The sequence below is a fragment of the Trachypithecus francoisi genome, unplaced genomic scaffold, assembly GCF_009764315.1.
Source record: "Trachypithecus francoisi isolate TF-2019V2 unplaced genomic scaffold, Tfra_2.0 Lachesis_group3, whole genome shotgun sequence".
In the NCBI taxonomy this organism is placed as follows: Eukaryota; Metazoa; Chordata; class Mammalia; order Primates; family Cercopithecidae; genus Trachypithecus; species Trachypithecus francoisi.
Window position 1 is genome coordinate 37961498 of NW_022681468.1, and position 24449 is coordinate 37985946.

At 35.5% G+C, this 24449-nt stretch overlaps 1 protein-coding gene across 14 annotated transcripts in view; it reads right to left on the reverse strand.

Moving 5' to 3' along the window:
• The window catches only part of GPHN (gephyrin), a 791686-nt gene that overhangs the window by 173561 nt on the left and 593676 nt on the right, over window positions 1-24449 (reverse strand). For 9 of the 14 annotated variants that reach the window (XM_033187698.1, XM_033187697.1, XM_033187690.1 and 6 more), the window contains one exon: window positions 8417-8459. In XM_033187698.1, coding sequence (XP_033043589.1) covers window positions 8417-8459 — 43 coding nt within the window. Of the gene's footprint in view, window positions 1-8416; window positions 8460-10543; window positions 10607-24449 lie in introns of all 14 variants that reach the window. The other 5 variants (XM_033187683.1, XM_033187689.1, XM_033187687.1 and 2 more) reach the window with 1 other exon arrangement.

Sequence of the window (24449 nt, forward strand, 5' to 3'; positions counted from 1 at the left end):
ACTTTGGGAATTTAGGTTTCACAAGTAAAAAAATTATATTTGAGAGCCAGGCATGATGGCTACTCAGGAGATTGAGGCAGGAGGATTGTTTGAGCCCAGGAGTTCAAATCCAGTCTGGGCAACATAGATCCAATCCCTAAAAAATTTTTTCTTTTTAAATTTTGAGAACCGAGTAAATAAACTACATGAGGATATAGTAAAGAAAACTGAATAAAGTTGGTTTACTTAGATTAGATAAAAAAGTTGAGATAGTGCTTATAAACAGTACCTCAATTAATATTATGGAAGTCAATTGCTAATTATCCTTAGTTATAAAAAGAAAGATAATCTAAATGATGGTAAGCAGCTATTATCAGATCCCGTGAATGCCAATCAAGATGACAAGGGATTAGGTTGTAGCAAGAGATAAGAATTTTTTTTTCTAAAAATAGGAGGCACAAGAAATTAACGTACTTCTCCAAGGATTATTTCAAAATCCTCTTTCCTGGGAATAATAAAAAACATAAAAATTAATGTTTCTTAATAGTAAGATGCAAGAAAATTAACCAGAAGACCTATCCATCTATGACAAATTAAGGGGTATAAGACTGAAAAGTTTGATTTATACTCCAGGCAAGAGGTAGTAATAAGTCCAGAACCTGGGTGGCAGTAGTGAGAATGAATGAAGGGATAGGGGCCAGAGTGAATACATGAGATAATTTGAAGAGAAGGAGCAGTTAAAAAAACAAACAAACAAAAAAAACCCCAGTATTTTCAATAAATTAACATTAGAGTTTTTGCTAATGTTCATTGTTTTCCTTCTCTGTTCCCATACGGGTTTCTTATTTAGCATATTCTGCTGTCTTTTGCTTGCTCTGTCTGCTCAAGGTCTTTCTCTCATTTATTTATGCAGTCATCCAATCAACTTTTATTGAGAGAGTCATGGTGATAGATTCTGGTAATAGTATCAGGGAACAAGATAGACGAGGTCTTGCAAGATGCTTAGGGTAGAGTAGAGGGGACAGTGGAGAAGACAGAAAAGCACTACACTGTAAATAGGCTTGCAATAAAGTAGGGAAACTATAGTATACTAGAAAAGAACTTGGGAGGGGCACTTTGCTCAGATTTGGGAGGTGACAGAAGGCTTCCTGAAAGAACTGTAGGATAGGTAGGAGTCCAGGTTTCGGAAGAAATGAGAAATCAACATTTTGGGAAAGAGGGAACTATCTGCAAATTGAAATGTCCATATGGCTGGTGCACTGCATTCCAGGTAAACCTAGAGATAAGCAGAAGCCATTGGTAAGCAATTTTAAGGAGTTGGGCCTTTAAGCAAGAACAACAAGGAGCCATTAAAGGGTTAAAGTTATTAAAGGAGTATGACAGGTTTAGATTTGTATTTTAGAATGATAAAAATGCTTGTAGGATGAGGAATAAAAAACACTAAAGATTTCTGCTTTGGACAAATCAGTGGCTAGTGATGTTAGTCCTTGAAATATGGAAGGAGAATAGATTAAGATTATAAATTTAGTTTTAGTCATGTGGAGTATGAGATAATTGTGTAATATTCAAGAAAAGATCTACAACAGACAATTGGAAAAAAAATCTGAAGTTTAGGAAGAAGATATGGATTGGAGTTACAGATTTGGTTTATTTGAAAGCCTTGTTAATAGATGGCTTTGTTCATGCATAATATAGAGTGTGAATGGAAGATCTATGGGAGAAGTCTGAATAATACTGATATTTAATGACTGGGCAAAAAAACACAAAAAAAAACAAAAAAAAAAACACGAAAGCTACCAAAGAAGCTGGAGAAAATGTAAACAGATAGTTTAAAAGCAACACTAGAGGACAGAAGTGCCAAGAAAGATAATTACTTCATTAAGGAGGGAGGGATTTATAAAGGTACCCAAGCTTTACCTGCCTTCTTTTTAGGCTTTCCCTTTCTCTTATACCCTAATCGTAGTCCTAAATGCACCCATTTGCTTAAAACTCTGCTCTCAGAGGTGGCAGTCAAATTATCTGATAAATTTATGTAAGACTAGTGTATTTTAAAGCATAATTTCTTACTCCAACCTGTTAATGTATCTTCATTAAAAGAGTAGATATTTTAAGACAATGTCTTTACTCTAAAGAATAATGATAAGGCTGGGTGCAGTGGCTCATGTCTGTAATCCCAGCATTTTGGGAGGCTGAGGCGGGTGGATCACCTGAGGTCAGGAGTTCAAGACCAGCCTGGCCAACATGGTGAAATCCCATCTCTACTAAAAATATAAAATTAGCAGGGTGTGGTGGCACATGCCTGTAATCCCAGCTACTTGGGAGGCTGAGGCAGGAGAATCACTTGAATCCGGGAAGTGGAGGTTGCAGTGAGCCAAGATCGTGTGATTGCACCCCAGCCTGGACAACAAGAGCAAAACTCCGTCTCAAAAACAAAGAACAATGATAATACCAGAAGTAACAATAGTATACTAATAATAGTAATACTAGTAGTACTAGTAGTAACCATAACAATAGCAGCTACAAAGCTGTAGTACACAAAAAAGCATGGTATTTGTATAAAGCCAGACATATAGATCAATGAAACAGAATAGGGAACCAACTAACTTTTGACAAAGGCATCAGGAACATGCACCAGAGAAAAGGTATCTTCCTCAGTAAACGGTGCTGGGAAAACTGGATAGCCATATGCAGAAAAATGAAACTAGATGCCTGTCTTTTATTATATACAAAAATCACCTGAAAATGGATTAAAGACTTAAACATAAGAACAAAAACTATAAAACTGCTAGAAGAAAACACAGAAGAAACACACTTTGGGACATTGGTATAGGCAAATATTTTTTGGCTAAGACTTCAAAAGTACAGACAACAAAACAAAAACAGACAAATGAGACTATATCAAATTAAAAAGCTTCCACACAGCAAAAGAAACAATCAACAGAGTAGAGTTAACCTGCAACATGGGAGAAAATACTTGCAAACTGTTCATCTGACAAGGGACTAATATCCACAACATACAAGGAATTCAAACAACTCAGCAGAAAAAACCCAAATAATTCCATTAAAAAGGAATCAAATTAGCTGAATAGACATCTCTCAAAAGAGGACATACCTATGGCCAATAGATATATGAAAAAATGCCCAACATCACTAATCATCAGAGAAATGCAAATCAAAACTATAATGAAATATAATCCAGCTCCAGTTAGAATGGCTAACTATAAAAACCAAAAAACAAAAAACAAAAAGTAACGAATACTGGTGAGGATGTGGAGAATAGGGAACTCTTACACACTGTTGGTGGGAATGTAAATTAGTAAGACATTATAAAAAATACTATGGACTCCCTCAAAAAAGTACAACTAGAACTACTATATAACTCAGCAATTCTACAATTGGGTATATATCCAAAGGAAAGGAAATCAGCATCTCAAAGAGATTCCTGTACCCCCATGTTTACTGAAGCACTGTCCACCATAGCCAAGATATAGAATTAAACTGTGTCCATCAATAAATAACTGGATAAAGAAAATGTGGTATATATACACAATGGACTACTATTTAAAATAGTAGAAATTCTGTCATTTGCAGCAACACAGATGGAACTGGAAGGCATGTTAAGTGAAGGTAAGATAGGCACAGAATGACAGATACTGTAACCTTTCATTAAACTGTGGGAGCTACAAAAGTTGACCTCATTGGCCGGGCGCGGTGGCTCAAGCCTGTAATCCCAGCACTTTGGGAGGCCGAGATGGGCGGATCACGAGGTCAGGAGATCAAGACCATCCTGGCTAACATGGTGAAACCCCGTCTCTACTAAAAAATACAAAAACTAGCCGGGCGAGGTGGCGGGCGCCTGTAGTCCCAGCTACTCGGGAGGCTGAGGCAGGAGAATGGCGTAAACCCGGGAGGCGGAGCTTGCAGTGAGCTGAGATCCGGCCACTGCACTCCAGTCCGGGCGACAGAGCGAGACTCCGCCTCAAAAAAAAAAAAAAAAAAAAAAAAAAAAAAAAAGTTGACCTCATTGAGGCAATGAGTGGAGTGATATTATCAGAGGCTGGGAAGGATGGGGTGGGGGATAAAGAGAAGTTGGCTAAAAGGTACAAACATATAGTTATATAGAATGAATAAGTTCTAATGTTTTATAGTACAGTAGGGTGACTATAGCTAACATCAATGTATTGTATATTTCAAAATAACTAGAATATAGGATTTGAAATGTTCCCAACAGGAAGAAATGGTAAATGCTCAAGAGGTGATGGATATCCCAAATACCCTGAATTGATCATTACAAATTCTATGCATGTATCAAGATATCATATGTACTCCATAAATAGGTACAAATATATATCAATAAAAATTCTAAATTCCATTAAAATAGACTAAAAAAATCTATAAAAGTCAATCCCAGGAAAATGTACCACTTGTCCTATAAAACACAGGCTGAACAAAGTACCTTAAGAAAACAATTAAGGCTGGGCACAGTGGCTCACGCCTGTAATCTTAGCACTTTGGGAGGCTGAGGCAGGCTGATCACGAGGTCAGGAGTTCAAGACCAGTCTGGGCAACATAGTGAAACCCTGTCTGTATTAAAAATACAAAAATTAGCTGGGCATGGTGGCACACGCCTGTAGTCCCAGCTACTCGGGAGGCTGAGGCAGAAGAATCACTTGAACCTGGGAGGTGGAGGTTGCAGTGAACTGAGCTCATGCCTCTGCATTCCAGCCTGGGTGACAGAGCAAGACTCTGTCTTGGGGTGGGGGAGAAAGAAAGCAATTAAAACACTGTACTGAAGTGCTGAAATATAAGTTCACATATGGCATTCCTCACTGTAACATTTTTTAGTTTACTTGATTTCTTGCATAAAACCAGTTATTCATAAAAATAACAAAATTTTGCTTTATTAAAAATAAAGTGGTTGACAGAAGGAAATGAATTACAGGTGGAAAGATGACATAAGACAATAACTAGTATCATATCATCTTTATAGCATATGTGGTAATAAAATGATTTTGGCACCGATAATCAGATATTTGTTTATAAGTACCCATGGATATACCAGATATCAATTTCTATTCTTATCTATTGCTTATTTTGCATAACATTGAATTGGGTTTTGAAGGCCTTATTGAAATTAAGTAAGTAACACAGCATGTTCATTAAAAATGTGGGCTATAGGCTGGGCGCGGTGGCTCAAGCCTGTAATCCCAGCACTTTGGGAGGCCGAGACGGGCGGATCATGAGGTCAGGAGATCGAGACCATCCTGGCTAACACGGTGAAACCCCGTCTCTACTAAAAAATGCAAAAAAATTAGCCGGGCATGGTGGCGGGCGCCTGTAGTCCCAGCTGCTCGGGAGGCTGAGGCAGGAGAATGGCGTGAACCTGGGAGGCGGAGCTTGCAGTGAGCTGAGATCCGGCCATTGCACTCCAGCCTGGGCAACAGAGCAAGACTCCGTCTCAAAAAAAAAAAAAAAAAAAATGTGGGCTATAAAATCAAGGTCTGAAATACTGGCTTCAACTCATATACCATTTACTTACACAAGCAACCTATTTAACTCTGGAATCTTTAATTTCCTTATTTATTTAATGTAGAAATTAATAGAATTTTACTCACAGGATTTGTTGTTGTATGTGAGGATTAAGTAGGATGAAACATGTAGACAAGTATTTGATACACAGTAACATTCAATAAAAAGTAACCTTGTTATTACCATCATTATCAAGAAAATAATGGTAATTGGTAGCATCAGTAGTAATAGTAACAATAATATCAGTTAACATTTACTGAGTGATTATGTACCTAGCAAAAATATACTAATTAATCCTTGTAACAATCTATAAGGTAGATCATCTTATTACCACATTTTAAAAGTTATTTATTTTATTCTTTACCATTTCTGCCCTTTGTGAACAAGTTATTACCACATTTTACAGATCAGGAAAGTGAGGCATAGAGATACTAAGCACTTGTTCAAGTTCACACAGCTAATAAGTAGAGAAATCAAGATTTTAACATAGGGAGTTTGACTCTAGAAAGGAAAAATGCCACTTCAACAAAGACTTAGTCTTAGAGTCAGAGTCACAGAAAGGAAAGTCAGGATATTTATAAGATTTTGAAGTTTGGTCCAAAGTAGATCTTTTAATATAGGTGCTTCATTAAGAATGGATAAAGATCATGATACAATCATTTAGGATTGATGGATATAACAAGGCAAGGGGTTGTAAGAGCTTGTTCACATTTGGTGCCCACGAAAGAGGTTCAGTTTCTAAGGACTTGGTTAAGTCATATAATGACACGGCAATTTCAGAAAAGCTGGGAACTCATTGTCTGCAATAGCCAGTGAGACCCAGGTATCTTCTTAATTAGGGCCAAGATTTGGTTTTCAGGGATGTAAAAGAGGCATTAAGTTTATTACATTTTATTTTGCCTTGGCTAAGGAATTTTTTATGGAAGTACTTTTGCAATCTGATTTTATTTGGGATATTTCTTCAAACCAATACAAAACTCTAGCTCATTAATTGTTTGCAATTTTGTTTCCTTTTTATTCTCAGGCTCCTTTTAAATAAACAATTTTGTTCATAGCAAAAATTCCTTAGGGTGCTTATTATAATTCTTCCATAGCAAGACTCTCACTAACAAAACAGAAAGAGAACAAGGAAGGTTCTCATAGGTTGATCAATGACCCAGGGCAAAGTTTATCTAAAGGACACCAGTCTTACAAGAAATCTGAAACTTGGTTTTCAGGGCCAGCTTGCAAAATACTTACTGAGGCCTATGTCTATGTTTTTCCTTATGAACTTACCCCTTACAGAGATATAACAGAAAATGACAAGGATAGACAGAGATAAATAGTAGTATTATTGGTAATAAGACAGATTTTCACCAAGAATAAATGCATTTCCAAATTTAGATTATCAAAGGTGTCCTAAAAAGGATTCCTTACTCCTAGGAGACAAAATACAGTTGGCAACTGGAGAGCTCAAAGAAAATAAATCAAAGTTCTATCTAATGTGAGACTTATCTCACTGCAACAACTGGAAACACTCTCCATGCCCTAAATTGGAGGTTCAAAGGGACTCAGAGGAATTTATTTCTTTGAGGTGTGAGCCACTGTGCCTGGCCAATATAATGATCTTGGGAGAGCAATAATTGTGCTTGCCCAAGGGTTTGGAGCTAAGATAACAGATTTACAAAACAAAAATGGAAAAATTTACACAAAAAAACCCCAAGAATTTTTACCTTTGTGAAGGTCTCTATTTTTTTTACTGTGAAATAAAGATCAGTCACATGAGCACTCCATGGCCATGTGACCCAACCCCAATAAAAACCCTGAACATTAAGGCTCAGTGAGCTTCCTTGCTTGGCAATATTTGATGCATTCTGTCATACATTGTTGCTGGGAGAAATAAGCAATGTCCATATGGCTCCACTGGGAGAGGGCAACTGGGAAGCTTGCACCTGGTTTCTCCTGGACTCTGCCCTATGTATCTTTTTGCCTTTGCTGATGTTAATCTGTATCCTTTCAGTGTAATAAACCATAACCAGGAGTATAACACAAAAATAATGTGATATCCTGCTAGAAATAGAAATCATTCAATTTGCTAAAACTCCCAGTGGCATGAGTATCAGTAGACCTATTTCAGTATGACTCCCCTGTACTTCTCTTGATAAAGATCAGGAAGAAGATGGGGTGATGTAATTAAGCTATTAAGTTATAAAGAACAATAATAAAACAATTAGAATTTATACAGCACTTTTTTCTTAGGATCCTAAATCTTTTAAGACACAATTTTCAATGACATCATTTCAAGGATACAGATAAGGAAAACCTATTATAGTTCCTTTTTATAAGATAGAAAAATGAATGATATACAAAGTTAAATGACTTCTGAGTTAATGCTATTAGTGATCAAACCAATAATAAAATAGAGGATAGAGGATTCTTTACTCTTGGTTTAGGGTTCTATGTTCTAAAACATGCAGCCTGTGAAGTTATGATATGTCAGGAATTCATATTCACAAAGTGATTATGATCTACTCTTTTGGGAGCCACATATTCTTTTTTTAGAATTAGCTTCTCTTCAGGAATTTACATTATTATTATTATTATTATTTTCAGTTAACTTTTGTTAACTTTGTTTTCAAATAACTTTTGGCAGTGAAACAATTAAAGAGATTCAGCATCACAGAGGAGCTCATTCCTACCCTCCTAGGAGTGTATCAAAGTTCTGGTGTCAGCTTGCAAAAACAATTAGATTAAGGAAATATTTATTAATATATTGATACTGGTAATATTTTTAGAAGGTAAAAGCCCTAATATTCATATTAGTCACATAAATGTTCCCCATTGCTTTTCTTCTTTTTTTCACCAAAATATCATTTTTAGCTTTATAAGCTCTAGTTCAGCAGCCCACCAGAAATGGTAAAATACTTACTGGCTCTGAGAATGTTCTCCTTGCTGCTGCACCTGGACTGGACCTGTAGAAAGAGCATAAACTCAGTAATTTAGGGCGTATAGCATGAATAGGCAGATATACATATTTAAAGGGCAAGCTCCTGAGGTCTAGGAGCAAAGGCTTTACATATTAGTATTTCAGATGTCATAACATGTTAGTAAAAATTTTATACTTGTTTCATCTTTTTTATTTATCTTTTCCTTATTTTAAAGAAAGAACTGACTTCTAGAAAAAAATTTGGGGTATAATATTGCAAATTACACAGAGATAAACCAAAGGTGATTTTTTATTCATTTGTATTTAAAATCGGTATATGGAAATTTGTTACTGTATATTTAGTTGTAAATATTGGCCCTTAATATTAAGGCATTTAGTATATCTCTTGACTAGAATAATAATAAAATTCAAGTAATAAAGTTGTAACTAAGTATTCCATTACAGTAATTTTTTAGTATGTATACATATTAATGGGAAGAAAATAGAGAAATCCTTATATAACATTTACATTTGTTTCTGATAACCTTTGTTAATTATTGATTATCATAATTTATCATAGTTGTAATATTATGAAATATGCTTCTGTTGAAAATCAATGAAATTGAACAAAATTTATTTACCAGTTCTTAGGTGATATATAATTTATCAATCAGAAACCCTTATGCTTTTACTCCAATGTTTAGGTCAATGTGAAACATTCTTGTCTTTTCTTTTTTTTTTGAGACGGAGTTTCGCTCTTTTTGCCCAGGCTGGAGTGCAATGGTGCGATCTCAGCTCACCGTAATCTCCACCTCCTGGGTTCAAGTGATTCTCCTGCCTCAGCCTCTGGAGTAGCTGGGATTACAGGCATGCACCACCATGTCTGGCTAATTTTGTTTCTGTATTTTTAGTAGAAACGGGGTTTCTCCATGTTGGTCAGGCTGGTCTTGAACTCCCGACCTCAGGTGATCCACCCGCCTCGGCCTCCCAAAGTGCTGGGATTACAGGCGTGAACCACCGCACCCGGCCTGAAACATTCTTTTAAATGTGACAAAACTTATATTCAAGGAGCATGGTACATGTCATTAACATGTTAATTTCAAAGGAAACTGTATTTAAGCTCCACACCTCTGCTTCCCATTCCACAGCAGCTTGCCCCAGATGGATATATACACAACAAAGTAATTTCTATAGTTCAACACAATCTACTATCATAATGAAACAACTTATGAAAGGAATGTTGCAACTTAGGGTGGGTTATGGTTGTCCTTCCCTGAAAAAAACAAGTGTTAATGTTAAAAAAAAAAAAAAAGTCACAAACATACATACAAGAAAAAAAATACACACACACACACACACACACACACACACACACAGACACACCAAAAAAAAAAAAAAAAAAAGGAAAAAATATTCCAAATGTTACTTGTTCTCTTTTGGCCCAGATTGTTCAACTAGTTTTAAACATACTAGAAGGAAAAAGCTAATCTGAAGATAATATTCTTATATTCTTTTACGCAGAGGTCTTATTTAAGAACAATTCTGGACCAAATGGGAAAGAAGTCAATGACTGCTTAAAGAAAATAACACAGGGAAGAAGACGCAAGAATGAGGAAAAGAAAAGTAAGAGTGGTTTGAGGGTGTAAATATAGACAATGGAAAATAAAGTATGGATTTACAGAAGGAGACAATATGTAAACGCAGAATGTTCTGCTATTACTCATTAAAAATTCATACCAAGAGGGTAAGAATGACAAATGAACTTACTGCAAAATAAATAAGCAAATTGCTATACTATGGAATGAACGTAAGTGTAACTATACCACTACAGCCTTAAAGAAGAAAAGAAACACACACTAACAGACAATAGACAAGCTTAATAAAGAGAGAAACTACATTTTAAAAAGTGACTCAAAGAACACAAGAGAAAGCTAGAAGAGTGAGAGAAAAATCTGGTAGAGAGAAGGAAAAGAAAGGGGGAAATGTTAAAAGACAAAAACAGAGTTCAAAGAAGTCAAATGGAAGTCAAGAAAGTCTTCAACAAGATGTAGAAACAGAAGGAGCCCAAATCCATAGCGCAAAGCAATGTTTGCGAATGGAAAGTGGCTCCTTTGATCAAGTAATAGTTACTCTTAAGTCGTAGCCTCTATTCCTCCAGAGTTCATCTTTAAGCCCTTCCAATCTAGAGTGGAGCTAGTGTATGGATAGAAACAAGAGATTTACAATGAACAGAGCAGTTCAGATGAGTAGTTCAAATTGTCTCATAAAATGTTCCAACAGATTTATATAATGCCTCTTATATACATTTTCTAATGTATATAATGAAAATGGTGAAGAACTAGTTGGTTTTACCAAAAAAACCCAAACCAAACCAAAACAACAACAAAATACCCTCTCCCATTCCCTAGGTAACTTAAAAAATTAATAACAAAAATCATTCATAACATGAATTGAATAAAGAAACCCAAGTGTTGCTTTGTGGCACCTCAGTTTAGAACTATATATTTCAAACAGCTTTGGTGGAAAAATTTGGATGACGAAAACAATTCAATTCCCTGACTCTGAGCGTTTATCAAGGTTCATAAATTGCCAACATCAGTATAATAAATACTTTCCCATTTATATTACATTGGCTATTTGAACCAGATTTGGGGAGAATCACTTTAATATCAATGATAATAAGAATTTCTTTAGTGATCTTGAGTATGTGTGTGTGTATAAATCAATCAGTCAATCAACCTATACACCACTGAAGAAAACAAAAATTTAAAAATGTTGTTTATTACTTATGCATGGAGCAAATAACTTTTTCTCTTGCACCATGAAACTAGTCCTCTTTATAATATGTACTTAATTTTATACAATTTCAAAAATGAAAATTTTACTTAACTCACAATGTAATGGCATACACTTGAAACGATAAACTTGAGAAACAACTATTGTTCTTATACATATGGACTATAAAGAAGGTAACACAGATCTGTCTCAAGTTTTATGGCTTCTTGTTTTTTTCTTCATGTTACTCTGGCTTTATTCAATGGGAAAAAAAGGAAAGCCTGGAAAGCAAAATAAAACAGATCTTGGCCTAACATTAAATTTGTCAGGGATTAGAAATAAAAGGTAAGGCATCTGATTACCTTCTACTTTATTCTATTGGATCATGTTATTTTACTTTAGTTAACATCTGACTTTACAGTATTGACAATTCCCCTTTCAACTGGAATCAAAACTAAAATAACATGTAGAAACAGCATATTATATTAAAATCAATGGAGAAAATGAAAAACATGAGGGACTGAATGAAAACATACGGTATTCATTTACTAATCAAGATTGTTTGAGACATCAAATAACTCATTTCAACATGTGTTTACATGTGTAATATAATTTTTGCTGAAGATCACATCATTCATTAGGAAATCTTAAAATATGAAACAGAAAAACAGAAGGGAGAGCACATAATAAATGTAAGGAACAAAAGTGAAAATGCCTTAAAAAAAGCTGAGGAAATTTTAACAAACAACAAGAATCTTTAGATACAGTTAGAGAAATCACTTACCTTATGCTTAGGTCATAACAAGAATAGCACAGTGTTTAAAGTCAGCTCTTCATTATGGGAGGTACAATTGAAAGCCATAGGTTATAATAACATGAATTGCTACACAGAAATGAAGACTTTTTCAGCCCAACATGAAAAGCTAACTCTTATGGGAGAACATTTCAACTTACGTTAAATGCAACATGAAGAACAATTGAGGGTGTAAACATCAAAACACACCCAAACACATGAATCTCACGCCAAAAAGAGAGAGATGGCCCAATCTCTCAGGACACAGAAGATTTAATCTGTGACCATAATTTGTGACATATAAGGGAAGGCACATTGCTTTAACAGTGAAAGATGCATGCATAATATATAACCATCCATTTACCTCCCCACCCTCCACCCAACTTGTACACACACAGGCCCACTAAGATACAGGGGAAAGAATGTAGTGCCAAGCTGTTATGAAGAAAGCAGGACACACGAAAGCATAGCAGTGGTCATATGATTTGAGAGGTGTTCTTCCCTTAGACCATCCCATCACCATGCTTATTTTAAAGAAGCCAGGAAAAGATTCCCTTTCAATGCTGCGGTAGCTACGAGCCCCCAGCTTGAAGCTAGTGTGTGGAATTTTGATCACCGTTCCCTGCGATGTCAGGGGCTCTCCAGTGGAAGCCAGATGTACTGTAACACTAGTTAGTAGGGGTACAAATGTGTGAATAACAAATATCCTTTCCCTTCTGCATTTCACAGAAGTGAGGGAGGAGAGAAACAAAGAAAATAAAACCCGTGTTAAGAATAGGTTCGTAACAATATAAGAATGTATAAGTATTAAAATGGAAATTACATTTGATTGCAGGTTAACACAAATCAGATTTCAAAAAGATTGCCTATTTTGCTGCTCACCAGGCTAATTTGTATTCCTTTTTCTTGTAAATGGTATACAGTATGGCTCATATTGAAAAATTCTGAGCACTTGGTCAGATGGGGTCAAAGTGAAGAACAAAATAAGTCATCTTCTTTGACGGACATTAGGAAAACTACCTTTCCATTTTAAACATGACTTTACTGGCCACTAACCACATTTTAAATTAGAAATTAAGTTTCTGTTTAGCTGCTTACTTACATAATCTGAGAAGTCCTCTGTTTTGGAAAGACACAATTTAAATTTTAATCTTTTTACATTGTTAAAAAAGCAAACAACAAAAAAGCTATTTAGAAACTGTTTCCTAAGCACTCTTCTCTATTATCAATACAAGGTATTTAACAAGGGCTATTCCTGTCAATAATAGGGTTATTTCAGCTCTTCAGAAAAAAATTCAATTTTGCTTTCATATTATTATCCATTTTATTCTTTTTGTGTGAGATGAACTTTGATTTATGTGTACATCCCAATTTAGTTACCAGATGTCTAAACTGTTCAATGATCACGTACTCATTTTCTCTCCCTCCTTTTATTCTTAGCAGGCCAGAATATCTTGACTTTCCCTTTAATGTGGCTTTGGTATTTTAGGCTCTGGGCCCTCCCATAATCTCAGTTTCCTCACATGAAAAATAAAGACTGTGGCTCAAAGGAGATAATGCATTTATCAGTGATTTTAAGCTATAAAAATGAAAATAAATATCAGTAGTTGTTATGATCAGTGGTGCCACTGACAGCTATAAAATAAATCTGTGATTACACACCCTCCTCATTATAATGTAGGCAAGCTCTTGTTTCTAACCCAAAGAGAGGGAGAAAATTCTATGTACAGTTATATGTTTCTCAGTAGGGATAGGCCAGAAAATTTTGGAAATGTCATAGCCATATGTCCATATGCACGGTAGGCATGCAAGTCATATAATCTACGGCATGGAGCAAAGTCTCAACCAGCTCCTCTAGAAACTACCTTGTATTCTTTAGCTTTTAGATTTGAGACAAGCTGTTGCCTTTCTCTGGAATACACTGTTGCTTATTTTCTGATGCAGATACTACTTGTCCTTTAAGATCCAGCTTAGATTACACCAGCCATTAAGAAAAAATTCCCAAGTTCCTCAATCAGAAATAATTTCTTCTTTCTCTAAACTCTTTTAGCAGTGTTGAGATATAATTTACCTACCATAAAACTCATTCATATTAAGTATAAAAGTATTAAAAGTTTGATGACTTTTAATAAAGTTATATGGCTGTGCAACCAACACTACAATCTAGGTTGAGATTTGCCTAGATTCTCAAGGCATCTTATATGAACTTCTAATATAGGACTTATAGAAGTTTATAATATAGAATATGGGTTAATAGTTACTCATATTCCAATTACTGATATGAGTCCCCAAGTAGACTGTAGGTTCTTAGATGAAAAGGATCATGACTTTATCTTCTTTCTATTTCCCACTACATTAAATACACGGCTTTGTACAGAGGAAACATTTGCTAAATCTGAATGTTTATTTTGTAGTAATTATTTTTCTTTTCAATCTTAGCAGACTAAAATTTATTTTTAATAGTGTAAGTATGATCACAGCCATTCCTGTACCTGTTTTATCAGCTTACAAAGAATTTTTACTTATTTGGGCCTGATAGTATTGACAGATAATATGAGAAGTATGTGGATTATAGTTAAGAGATATCCAGGTATCCTACAGAATGATCTCAAGAATTTAGAAATTAATATTATTTAAGGTTAATAACATAGTGACATTTGGAGTCCAGTAAAAGTTTTCTATACCAAGGGTTTCAGGTTAGGTTAAGAAGATTTCTTATTTCCTAAGAGAGCAGGATGTTTAATATCTTACATGGTCTGGTCACTATAATGACAGAGATTATAGAAATTTTTGATGCATCATGGCTTATTCTGACTTTAGTTTTTCTACCATATTAAATTTATTTAAGAGTAATGAGTCTCTGAAATAATGAACTTCTTTGAGTATCATCTACTCATAAGATTAAGAGGAGGGAGAAAAAGGGACCCATTTACTCAGATTACTTGCCTCTTTAGCCTACCCTGAAACAGAAGCAAAAGTTTGATTTAAATAACATTAAGCCAATAACTCTACAATCTTAGACTCTTATATTCTATTTCTTTCTCTTATTCTTAAACACAAGTGGATAATTGTTCTAGAAAAGTTTTCTTCCATGGTTCCATTCATGCATCACTTTATTGGAATAAATTAGGATACAAGTATTTGGCTCACTTGAGTTTAATAATAGCTCTTATGTGTTTAATTAGATTTATAATATCGCAGCACATATTCAACTGAAGAACTCAAAGAGTTCTGGCTTATTTATGGCACGAAAGGCAGCATGATAAAGAGGATGTCCTTTGGAGTCCCATGGTATGATTTCCAGTACTGGATTTTCCTCTTCCTAGCTGTGTAACCTTGGATGTGACATTTAACATTTAGAGCTTTAATTTCCTTATCCATAATACGGGGAAAATTAAGTAGGATAGTGTAAGTGAAAGTGAAAACTACTGTAAGTAAAAATAAAATAGAAATTGAAGCTGTTACTGTCTTTATGAATATTTCAAGTCACATATATTTTATATAGGTAGAATCTGAGGCACGATAAGAAAAAAGAATTTGCTACAAATCATGCTAGGAATCAGTGACAAATAATAGACGAATTGCCAACTTCCAGACTAAAGCTACAGAAAAAGTCTGAGTAAAGGTATGAGATTAGCTCTGCTAGGATTAATCTAATTCTGTGTTGTATGATTTTAGTAAAGTTGTCTCCTCTCTATGGGTCTTAGTTTTCTGATCTGCAAAATATGGATGTTTCCAGGGGTTTTAACTCAGGTCAATGGGTCCCTTGAGAGAATCTTGTGGGTAAAAGGTCCATTCACTGGGACAGAGAAATGAAATTACAATCTTTATATTTAAAAATCTAATTAATATTTATTATCTTCTTTCATTATGAGCACAGGCAACAAATCACAGTAATATTAACAGAACCTCTTACTTCAATGGTTGTAAATATCTTTTTACGTTTATCATGATTTCAAATTATAGTAGTCATTAGACCTGCTCCTAGTTTGTTAATACATTTAAAAACAGGCATTTATTATTATATCACAGTTTGTTTTAAGAGTTATTTTGACCATGATTTGAATTCGTTTTCTAATGTTATATATTTTATTTTATACACTTAAAAACATTTTTATGAAAAAAGTATCTGTAGCCTTTGACCAACTACCACATGGATCCATGGCAGAAAAAAGGTTAAAAGCCTCTGAGCCAGATAATTTCCAACCCTCCTTTTATCTGCAGAATATTATAGCTATATGAAATCTTTCCCACCTCTATTTGCTGTCTTTTATCAAATCATATATAAAAGGTATCCTTTTTTTTAAGAAAATTATATAAAATTGGTCACTGAATTAAACAAATGCCCATTTAATAGACCAAAACAAGAAACAAAAAAGGAACACTGTTGCTTAAAAAAGTTATTAAATCCTCAGGGTTAAAAAAAATTCTGCTTCAGCTGCGCCTTTCCCATTAGTTCAGATGAACTAATCATTTAACAGTAATCACATTTAAAAACCTCTAATCAAAGGTAAACTTCCATACACGCACACATACACACATAAAAACAGACACACGTGTGTATGTAACCATAACCATTTATTCTTTGAATTTTCAGTCATTTATTGCTCACTGATAGAGAGTAGCAATGTTATTTTTTATTTTTATTTTTTTCCCAGAGATGGAGTCTTGCTCTGTCACCCAGGCTCGAGTGGAGTGGCATGATCTTGGCTCACTGCAACCTCCACTTCCTGGGTTCAAGCAACTCTCCTACCTCAGCCTCCCGAGTAGCTGGGACTACAGGCGTGCACCACCACACCCGGCTAATTTTTGTATTTTCAGTAGAGATGGTGTATCACCATGTTAGCTAGGCTGGTCTTGAACTCCTGACCTCATGATCTGCCTGCCTCAGCCTCCCAAAGTGCTGGGATTACAGGCTTGAGCCACAGGGTCCAGCCTGCTATTTTTAAAAATCTACATATAACATAAGAGTATGCCGGCAAACAGACAATATTTATAAGCAAAACAATTTTATAAATCTTTTCCAGGGGAACATTCTTAAATGTTTTCCCACTGTTATATAAATTTTCATTGTTAAATTCCACTGAACTTTCCTAAGTTCCAGGTTAATGTGAAAAATACTTCCTTTCCAGTATTGATCCATTCTTAAGTTGGAAGTGTGTCAGGTTATATAGCTGGTGATGTTAATTATAATTACCACTGAAAATCAAAGCTTGTTTACACTTCTTTATAGGTAACTTGGTGAGTTCCTTATTTGTTCTTAAAGAAAATATTAAAATATGTAGAACACACTTTCTATTCTTTAGAACTGGTTATCACCATGACTCAAGAAAATATGAATTTAATCATCAATGTTAAATGTTCTTAATGTATATCCTATATAAAGCTTTAATTCCAAGTTGAACCATGCTCAGTGACCTCTGGAAACTTTGCAAATCCCAGGCTGGTCTCCTCTTGGTACCAACAATAATTTTGGTTTGGTGCTTGTTCTGAAAATTTTAATGTTGATCATAAATATGAAGAAAAATTACTACCCAAATTATATAATGTATTACAAAGCTAAATGAAGTATTTTTGGCTAAGAGGAATTTCAGATTATTCATTATTTCCCAATCTTAAGATGAATAACTGAATATTTTACAGAGTAATTACTCTTCATTCTAAAGGTTAGAAGGCCGGAATTATTGCTGGTTTTAGGTCATACAGCAAAGTAGTAATAGAACTTGGTTCTCTTGACGTCCAAACTTAAATATTTGTACACTATCAATCACTCTACCTTTCTAAGCTAACAATCACAATCATTGCATTCCTAATCACACCTTGCATTTTCATGGCCTCTTTGCTCTTGACTATTTCTCTTAGCGATGAGAACCACTGAGAATAGGGATTTGAACGTAGGAGTGACGGAGAATGGTATCACAAAAGAAACTTTGGGGAGTAGCATTCTGGAAACAAACTGTCTAGATTTGAATTTTGGCTCTATCATTATTAGCTGTATAACACTGTATAAGTCATAACCTCACATATAAAATGAAGATAATAATAACATCTATCTCATAGAATATTTGTAAAGAAAATAAGAATACATGTAAAGTCCTTGCTTAGAGATATATGTAAAGTGCTTGCATAGAGAGTGTTTAGCTCAGAGTTAACAGTATATATTGTTAGCTATTACTAGATCGTTGTTCCTACTATCATCCTTTTGTTTGGATGATATACTAGACCTGTAATAAGAAATGTTGATTTTTTTTTGTTTTGCACTTGTGTGATTTTGACAGTTCTCAAAAGTAAGATCAAGTAAGATTAATTCAGGTAAGTATGTGAACAGGAAGTTTTCAGAAAATATTAATGATAAAAAATAGAGGCCAAGGAATAGATACAGTCAATAATATAAAAACTTGAATTATTGAGCATGTGTAATTATTACGCACTTTCTGGCACTTCTGGAAGAAAGTTACATTTGTTTTCATTAAGCATGAAGTTTGAAATGCTGAATTTTTAATTAGATTTAATATTCTTAGTTTTCATTCTTAAATGCTGTGTCCTATCACCTATTTGTTCATTAAAAAAAACCCTAATGTTTTACTCATTTCAGTGTGGCTGTATTGTTTTCCTTTCTAAATCATATTTTAGTATTGATTGAAAAAGTTGTGACTTTATTTTTCTAAATGCTTAACTAGCATGCATAAGGCACACGAAAGATGTACAAATATATGTCTATACTGCATTAGTAAAGTGGCAACAGCTTAGAAAGTGTGTAGAAAAGTTTCTTCAAGAAATAGATAAGAACTAGGCATTCTGATGCCTAGTATTACAGCTATGTATGGCATGCATTATATTGCTTATCAAGCTTCTCATGATCTAACCAAGTAATAGTTAACAAATACAGTTTAATAATATATAACTCATTTTCAGGATGAGCAATATAGGTAGGATTATTTCAGATGTATATAAAGTTTTTTCTTAACATAAGCCCTACACCTGCAGGTCCAGAGACATGCACTAATTAGATCGGCTAAAGCTAGAGACTTGTGTATGTAGCGAATCCTCTTTTCCACAGACAAAACATAGGAAGTTAGGCTAGCTAAATAACCTTGACTAAATTATTTCAAGTCTTAGTTTACACATCTACAAAAATCAAGATAATACTATTCATTTATTGAACAAATATGTGGAAAAAAGAAATGAACAACAACAATAATAATAAAGAATATGTGTTGAGCTAAGCTCAGTTGCCCAGAGCCAATGCCAGGCTCTTGTCTAGGTGCTGGAGGTAAAACATGAACAAAATTGACAAAGACCTTGCTATCTTGGAATTTACATTCTAATAGTAGTAGACAGATGATAAGCACCTAAACTAATAAGTACATAAATAAGATAGTTTCAGAAAGCAGTTACTGCTATAAAGAAAATAAAATATAGTAATGGAATAAAAAAATAAGTAGTGATAAGGTATAGCTATTTTAGACAGAGTAAGCAAGGAAGACTTCTCCAAGTAAGTATCATTTTAGTTAAGATTTGAGACAGCCAGATGAAGATCATGGGGAAGAACTTTCCAGGCTGAGGAAACAGCTAGAGGTGTGCAAAAGCTCAAATGTTTTGTTGAGTTTCCACCTCATAGGATTATTGTGAGACTAAAATAAGCTAATGCATGTAGAGCATTTGTTACTATACCCAACATTGTATAAAGGACAAATATATGTTATTCTGATAATAATGAAAGTGACAATAATAATGGCTATAATGACTATGATACAGACTGAAATTACTCTCCTCAATCCCTCCTAGCCTGGAACTATTTGTAACCTCTTCCATATCAAAGAAGACTGTTGTAATTGGTCAGAAGGGCCAAAGATGAGTAATAAAAAGACACACAGGTGTTCAGACTTAGGGTTCCAGCAACGTGGGATACAAAAGTGCCTTTTGGGAAAAAAATCTGCTATTTCATAAAAGTCAATGAAGGCACCTCTTAAAAGACAGAATACAATTTTTGTTGTTTATTGACGTTTTAGCATAAATAAACTTATGCATTAAAGCTATGATATCATTATGTTATTGATCCACGATAGCTACTACACTTGTTAGCATTCTCTTCACAGTTAGATTTGTATCTATAAGTGTTGAGGCATTCTCAAAATTTATGGAAAGATGCATCACATGGAATATAATAACCATCAAACTAGAGAAAACTTAACTATAAAGTTTTTTTTTTTTAAGCAATCATTAACCTCCATGTCCAAAGCACATGAAGTTTCATTTGGGACAGAACAATGTTATTGATAATGCCAGGAGGTGCTTTCGTTCAGTGTTAGTGATTTTTGTTTCATTTGCATTCCAGTTTGGTTCCTTTTGATTTCCTATATATTTCTAGTATAGATGTACACAGCGGTTTAGTTAGGATTAGCCAGAGTAGTTCTGAGACATCTTGCCTGTTTCTGACCAGTTTATTTTATTGTAATCTGAGCACAACAAACAGAAATGATCAAATATATATTATATAATCTGTGTATTTATATACACTACACACACATACACACTTATTTAGTGGGTCCATGTATTCTATCTTTGCAGCACGTACTGAAAATCATTAAAGTTATACTACAAACCAGTAGGTTACTTAAAAATAAATATAAGCAGAAAGAGAGAAATAGGAGTACAAAGGATCCTGGGAAATACAGCATTATTCAAATGCCAGGCCAACATATGCCACATATGTGGAAAGAATGCAATCCTAATTTCCCCCCCCCTTTTTTTTTTTTTCTGAGACAGGGTTTCACTCTATTGTCCAGGCTATGGTGCAGTGGTGCCATCATAGCTCACTGCAGCCTCAACCGCCTGGACTCAAGTGATCCTCCCACCTCAGCCTCCCAAGTAGCTTGGTACCACAGGCGTGTGACATCACCCCAAGATAATTTTTTTTTTTTTTTTTTTGTAGAGGAGGGGTCTCCCTATGTTGTCCAGGCTGGTCTCAAACTCTTGGGCTCAAGTGATCCTTCTGCCTTGGCCCACCAAAGTGTTGCGATTACAGGCATAAGCCACTGTGCCAGGCCCTTAATATTCTATCTATTTTGTTCTTATATGAGAATTCTATGCAAAGGAAATTTGAACTTTGTCACAGTTGTTCAGTGTCCTAAAAATATATCAAAAGATCTGAATACATCATAGTAAAACATTAAAATTCGCTAAATCTAAATGGTTACCAGATGGGTGTTTGTTATATTATCTGTTGTTTACTATATACAATATTTGAAACATTTCATTAAATAATGGGAACTATAAAAAAAAAACCAACTAATTTTCCAAAGGACATTTACATTAGGCTTTCAATACCCCAAAATGCTTTAGCTTGGATTTCTCAAATTTAGAATTTGACATCATCTAAATACCCGTTTTCACTCTTTATCCTAAGAACAAACAATGCCAATGTTTTCAACCCATATATATTTTTCATTATTTTTTTCCTTCATAAGTATTTATTGAACTGAGAATGCTATTAAATTCTAACCACCGTCCTAGACAGTTTCACCATTGACGAATTTGCTTCCTTCCTGGGGTTGCTTCAGGTGGCTTTGTTGTGCCTTGCATTGCTCAGTTATCACATGGGCAATATAATTGTATCAAACTCTGCAGAAACTCATCCATCAGAGCTTTCCAACTCTTACATTCCACATGTTTTAAAAAATTCCTACTTGGAAAAATTTAAAAAACTTTTCCATGTAGGAAATTTTTATATGGTATTTCTTTGTTTTACATATGTTTCTTTATTCTCTCTTTCTCTCTCTCTCTCTTTTTTTTTTTTTGTTGAGACGGAGTCTTGCTCTGTCGCCCAGGCTGGAGTGCAGTGGCCGGATCTCAGCTCACTGCAAGCTCCGCCTCCCGGGTTCCCACCATTCTCCAGCCTCAGCCTCCCGAGTAGCTGGAACCACAGGCGCCCGCCACCTCGCCCGGCTAGTTTTTTGTATATTTTTGTAGAGACAGGGTTTCACCGTGTTAGCCAGGATGGTCTGGATCTCGTGACCTCGTGATCCACCCGTCTCGGCCTCCCAAAGTGCTGGGATTACAGGCTTGAGCCACCGCGCTGGCCTTTCTTTCTTTTTTGAGGCAGTCTTGCTCTGTTGCCCAGGCTGGAGTGCGGTGGCGCCTTCTCGGCTCGCTGCAAGCTCCACCTCCCGGGTTCACGCCATTCTTCTGCCTCACCCTCCCGCGTAGCTGGGACTACAGGAGCCAGCCACCACGCCCGGCTAATTTTTTGTATTTTTTTTTAGTAGAGATTGGGTTTCACCGTCTTAGCCAGGATGGTCTCTATCTCCTGACCTCGTAATCTGCCCGCCTCGGCCTCCCAAAGTGCTGGGATTACAGTAGTGAGCCAGCGCGCCCGGCCTATTCTTAACTTACTCTATATTATCTGTAGAACTCCCTACTTTCTCTTCTCTTCTCTCTTCTTCAATTCACCATTCCTATTATTTCTTTCTGATAAAAGTTAATAGCAGTTAACATGGGAGGAGCTCAAGGGTAATTTTAATTTTATCTTTGCTTATCTATATTCTTTACTGAATGTATGAAAAACAATACAAAAGTTATCTAAAAGAAAAACACGGCTGGGTGTGGTGGCTCATGCCTGTAATCCCAGCACTTTGGGAGGCCGAGGCAGGCAAGTCACCCGAGGTCAGGAGTTCGAGACCAGGCTGGCCAACATGGTGAAACCCCATCTCTATCAAAAATACAAAAATCAGCAAGGCGCAGTTGTGTGCGCCTATAATCTCAGCTACTTGGGAGGCTGAGGCAGGAGAACTGCTTGAACCTGGGAGGTGGAGGTTGCAGTGAGCTGAGATCATACCACTGCACTCCAACCTGGGCGTCTAAAAAAACAAAAACAAAAATGAAACAAACAAAACCCCCCTGAAACTCTAATTGAAAATGCCATTTGATTAAAAAATTGTAGAATTCAAACCTTTTAGTATAATATAGACAGACCATTTTGCTATTTGTTCAAACCAGTTTTATTCAATTGTTTATAGATTTATTTTGAGCCATCAATGCATTGTTCCTCAGTCCTTCCCCATGCATACACATCTACAATAAGACATTTGGGATCAGTTTACAGTCTATCATAGAACAGCTGTGAAGCTAACTAGATTCACAAGTCTGTAACCCTAGACCCATTAACGTTATGTTTTAACTCAAGCTGAAAAAGGCATATTCTGTTTATAAATAGTCTTTTGACAGGGTCATTATAGGATGCATAGAATTTTTACAGTTAGAAATATTGTATCTAATTTATTTATGTTAGTTTCACCCAGGTTACCTTTCCTATATTCCTGTGAGCTACTTCCCTAGAATTTAGGCTCAGTGTACCAGAACATAAAAGCAGCTATGCCACGCCCATTTTGTTCCTTTGAAGCACACTGAAACACAGTAATTAATAACAATTATTAAGGTTCATACTCTTTCTCAGTGGCTAAAATGGGTTATTATTCATTGAAAAAGGAAAGGAAAAGAAATAGCTAGAAATGAAGAGACAGGTGATTTCTAACAAAAAAGACAAACACACAAGGAAAGAAAAAAGAAGCACAAGAAAAAATAAAGTGTAAGAAACTGCAGTGAGAAAGTGCATTAATGTAAATGAGGTAATAAGTAATGGGACAGGGATTCTTAGATTATTCTTCTCTTCACATTTTTTTCTCTTCATATTTTTTACTTCAACCTTCAAAACATAAAGCAGACTGTAAAAGCACAAACATAACCCCTGATCTGGAATTGTCTTTTAAGTTAATAGGCAGTAATCAAAAGGCATAGCTTATAAAATTTAAAAAGGGCTGGGTGCAGTAGCTAACACCTGTAATCCCAGCACTTTGGGAGGCTGAGGTGAGAGGATTGCTTAAGCCCAAAAACCCTGTCTCTACTAAAAACACAAAAATTAGCTGGGCATAGGGGCATGCACTTGTAGTCCCAGCTACCTGGGAAGCTGAGGTGGGAGGATCGCTTGAACCCAGAAGGCGGAGGTTGCAGTGAGCCAAGACTGCGTCACTGTACTCCAGGCTGGGTGACAGAAAGAAATCCTGTCTTAAATAAATAAATAAATAAATAAATAAAGATGTGTAAGAGAAAAGACAGGTATTTTGACCCACATCATGACTAATCTTCTTTTTTTTTAAGACGGTGTCTCACTCTTTTGCCCAGGCTGGAGTGCAGTGGAGTGATCCTGGCTCACTGCAACCTCCGCCTCCCGCGTTCAAGCAATTCTCTTGCCTCAGCCTCCTGAGTAGCTGGGATTACAGGCATGCACCACCACACCCAGCTAATTTTTTTGTGTATATTTTTAGTAGAGGTGGGGTTTCACCATGTTGGTCAGGCTGGTCTTCAACTCCTGACCTCGTGATCCACCCACCTCGGCCTCCCAAAGTGCTGGTATTACATGAGCCACCATGCCTGGTAGACTAATCTTAAGAGCAGTTGCAAATATTTCCT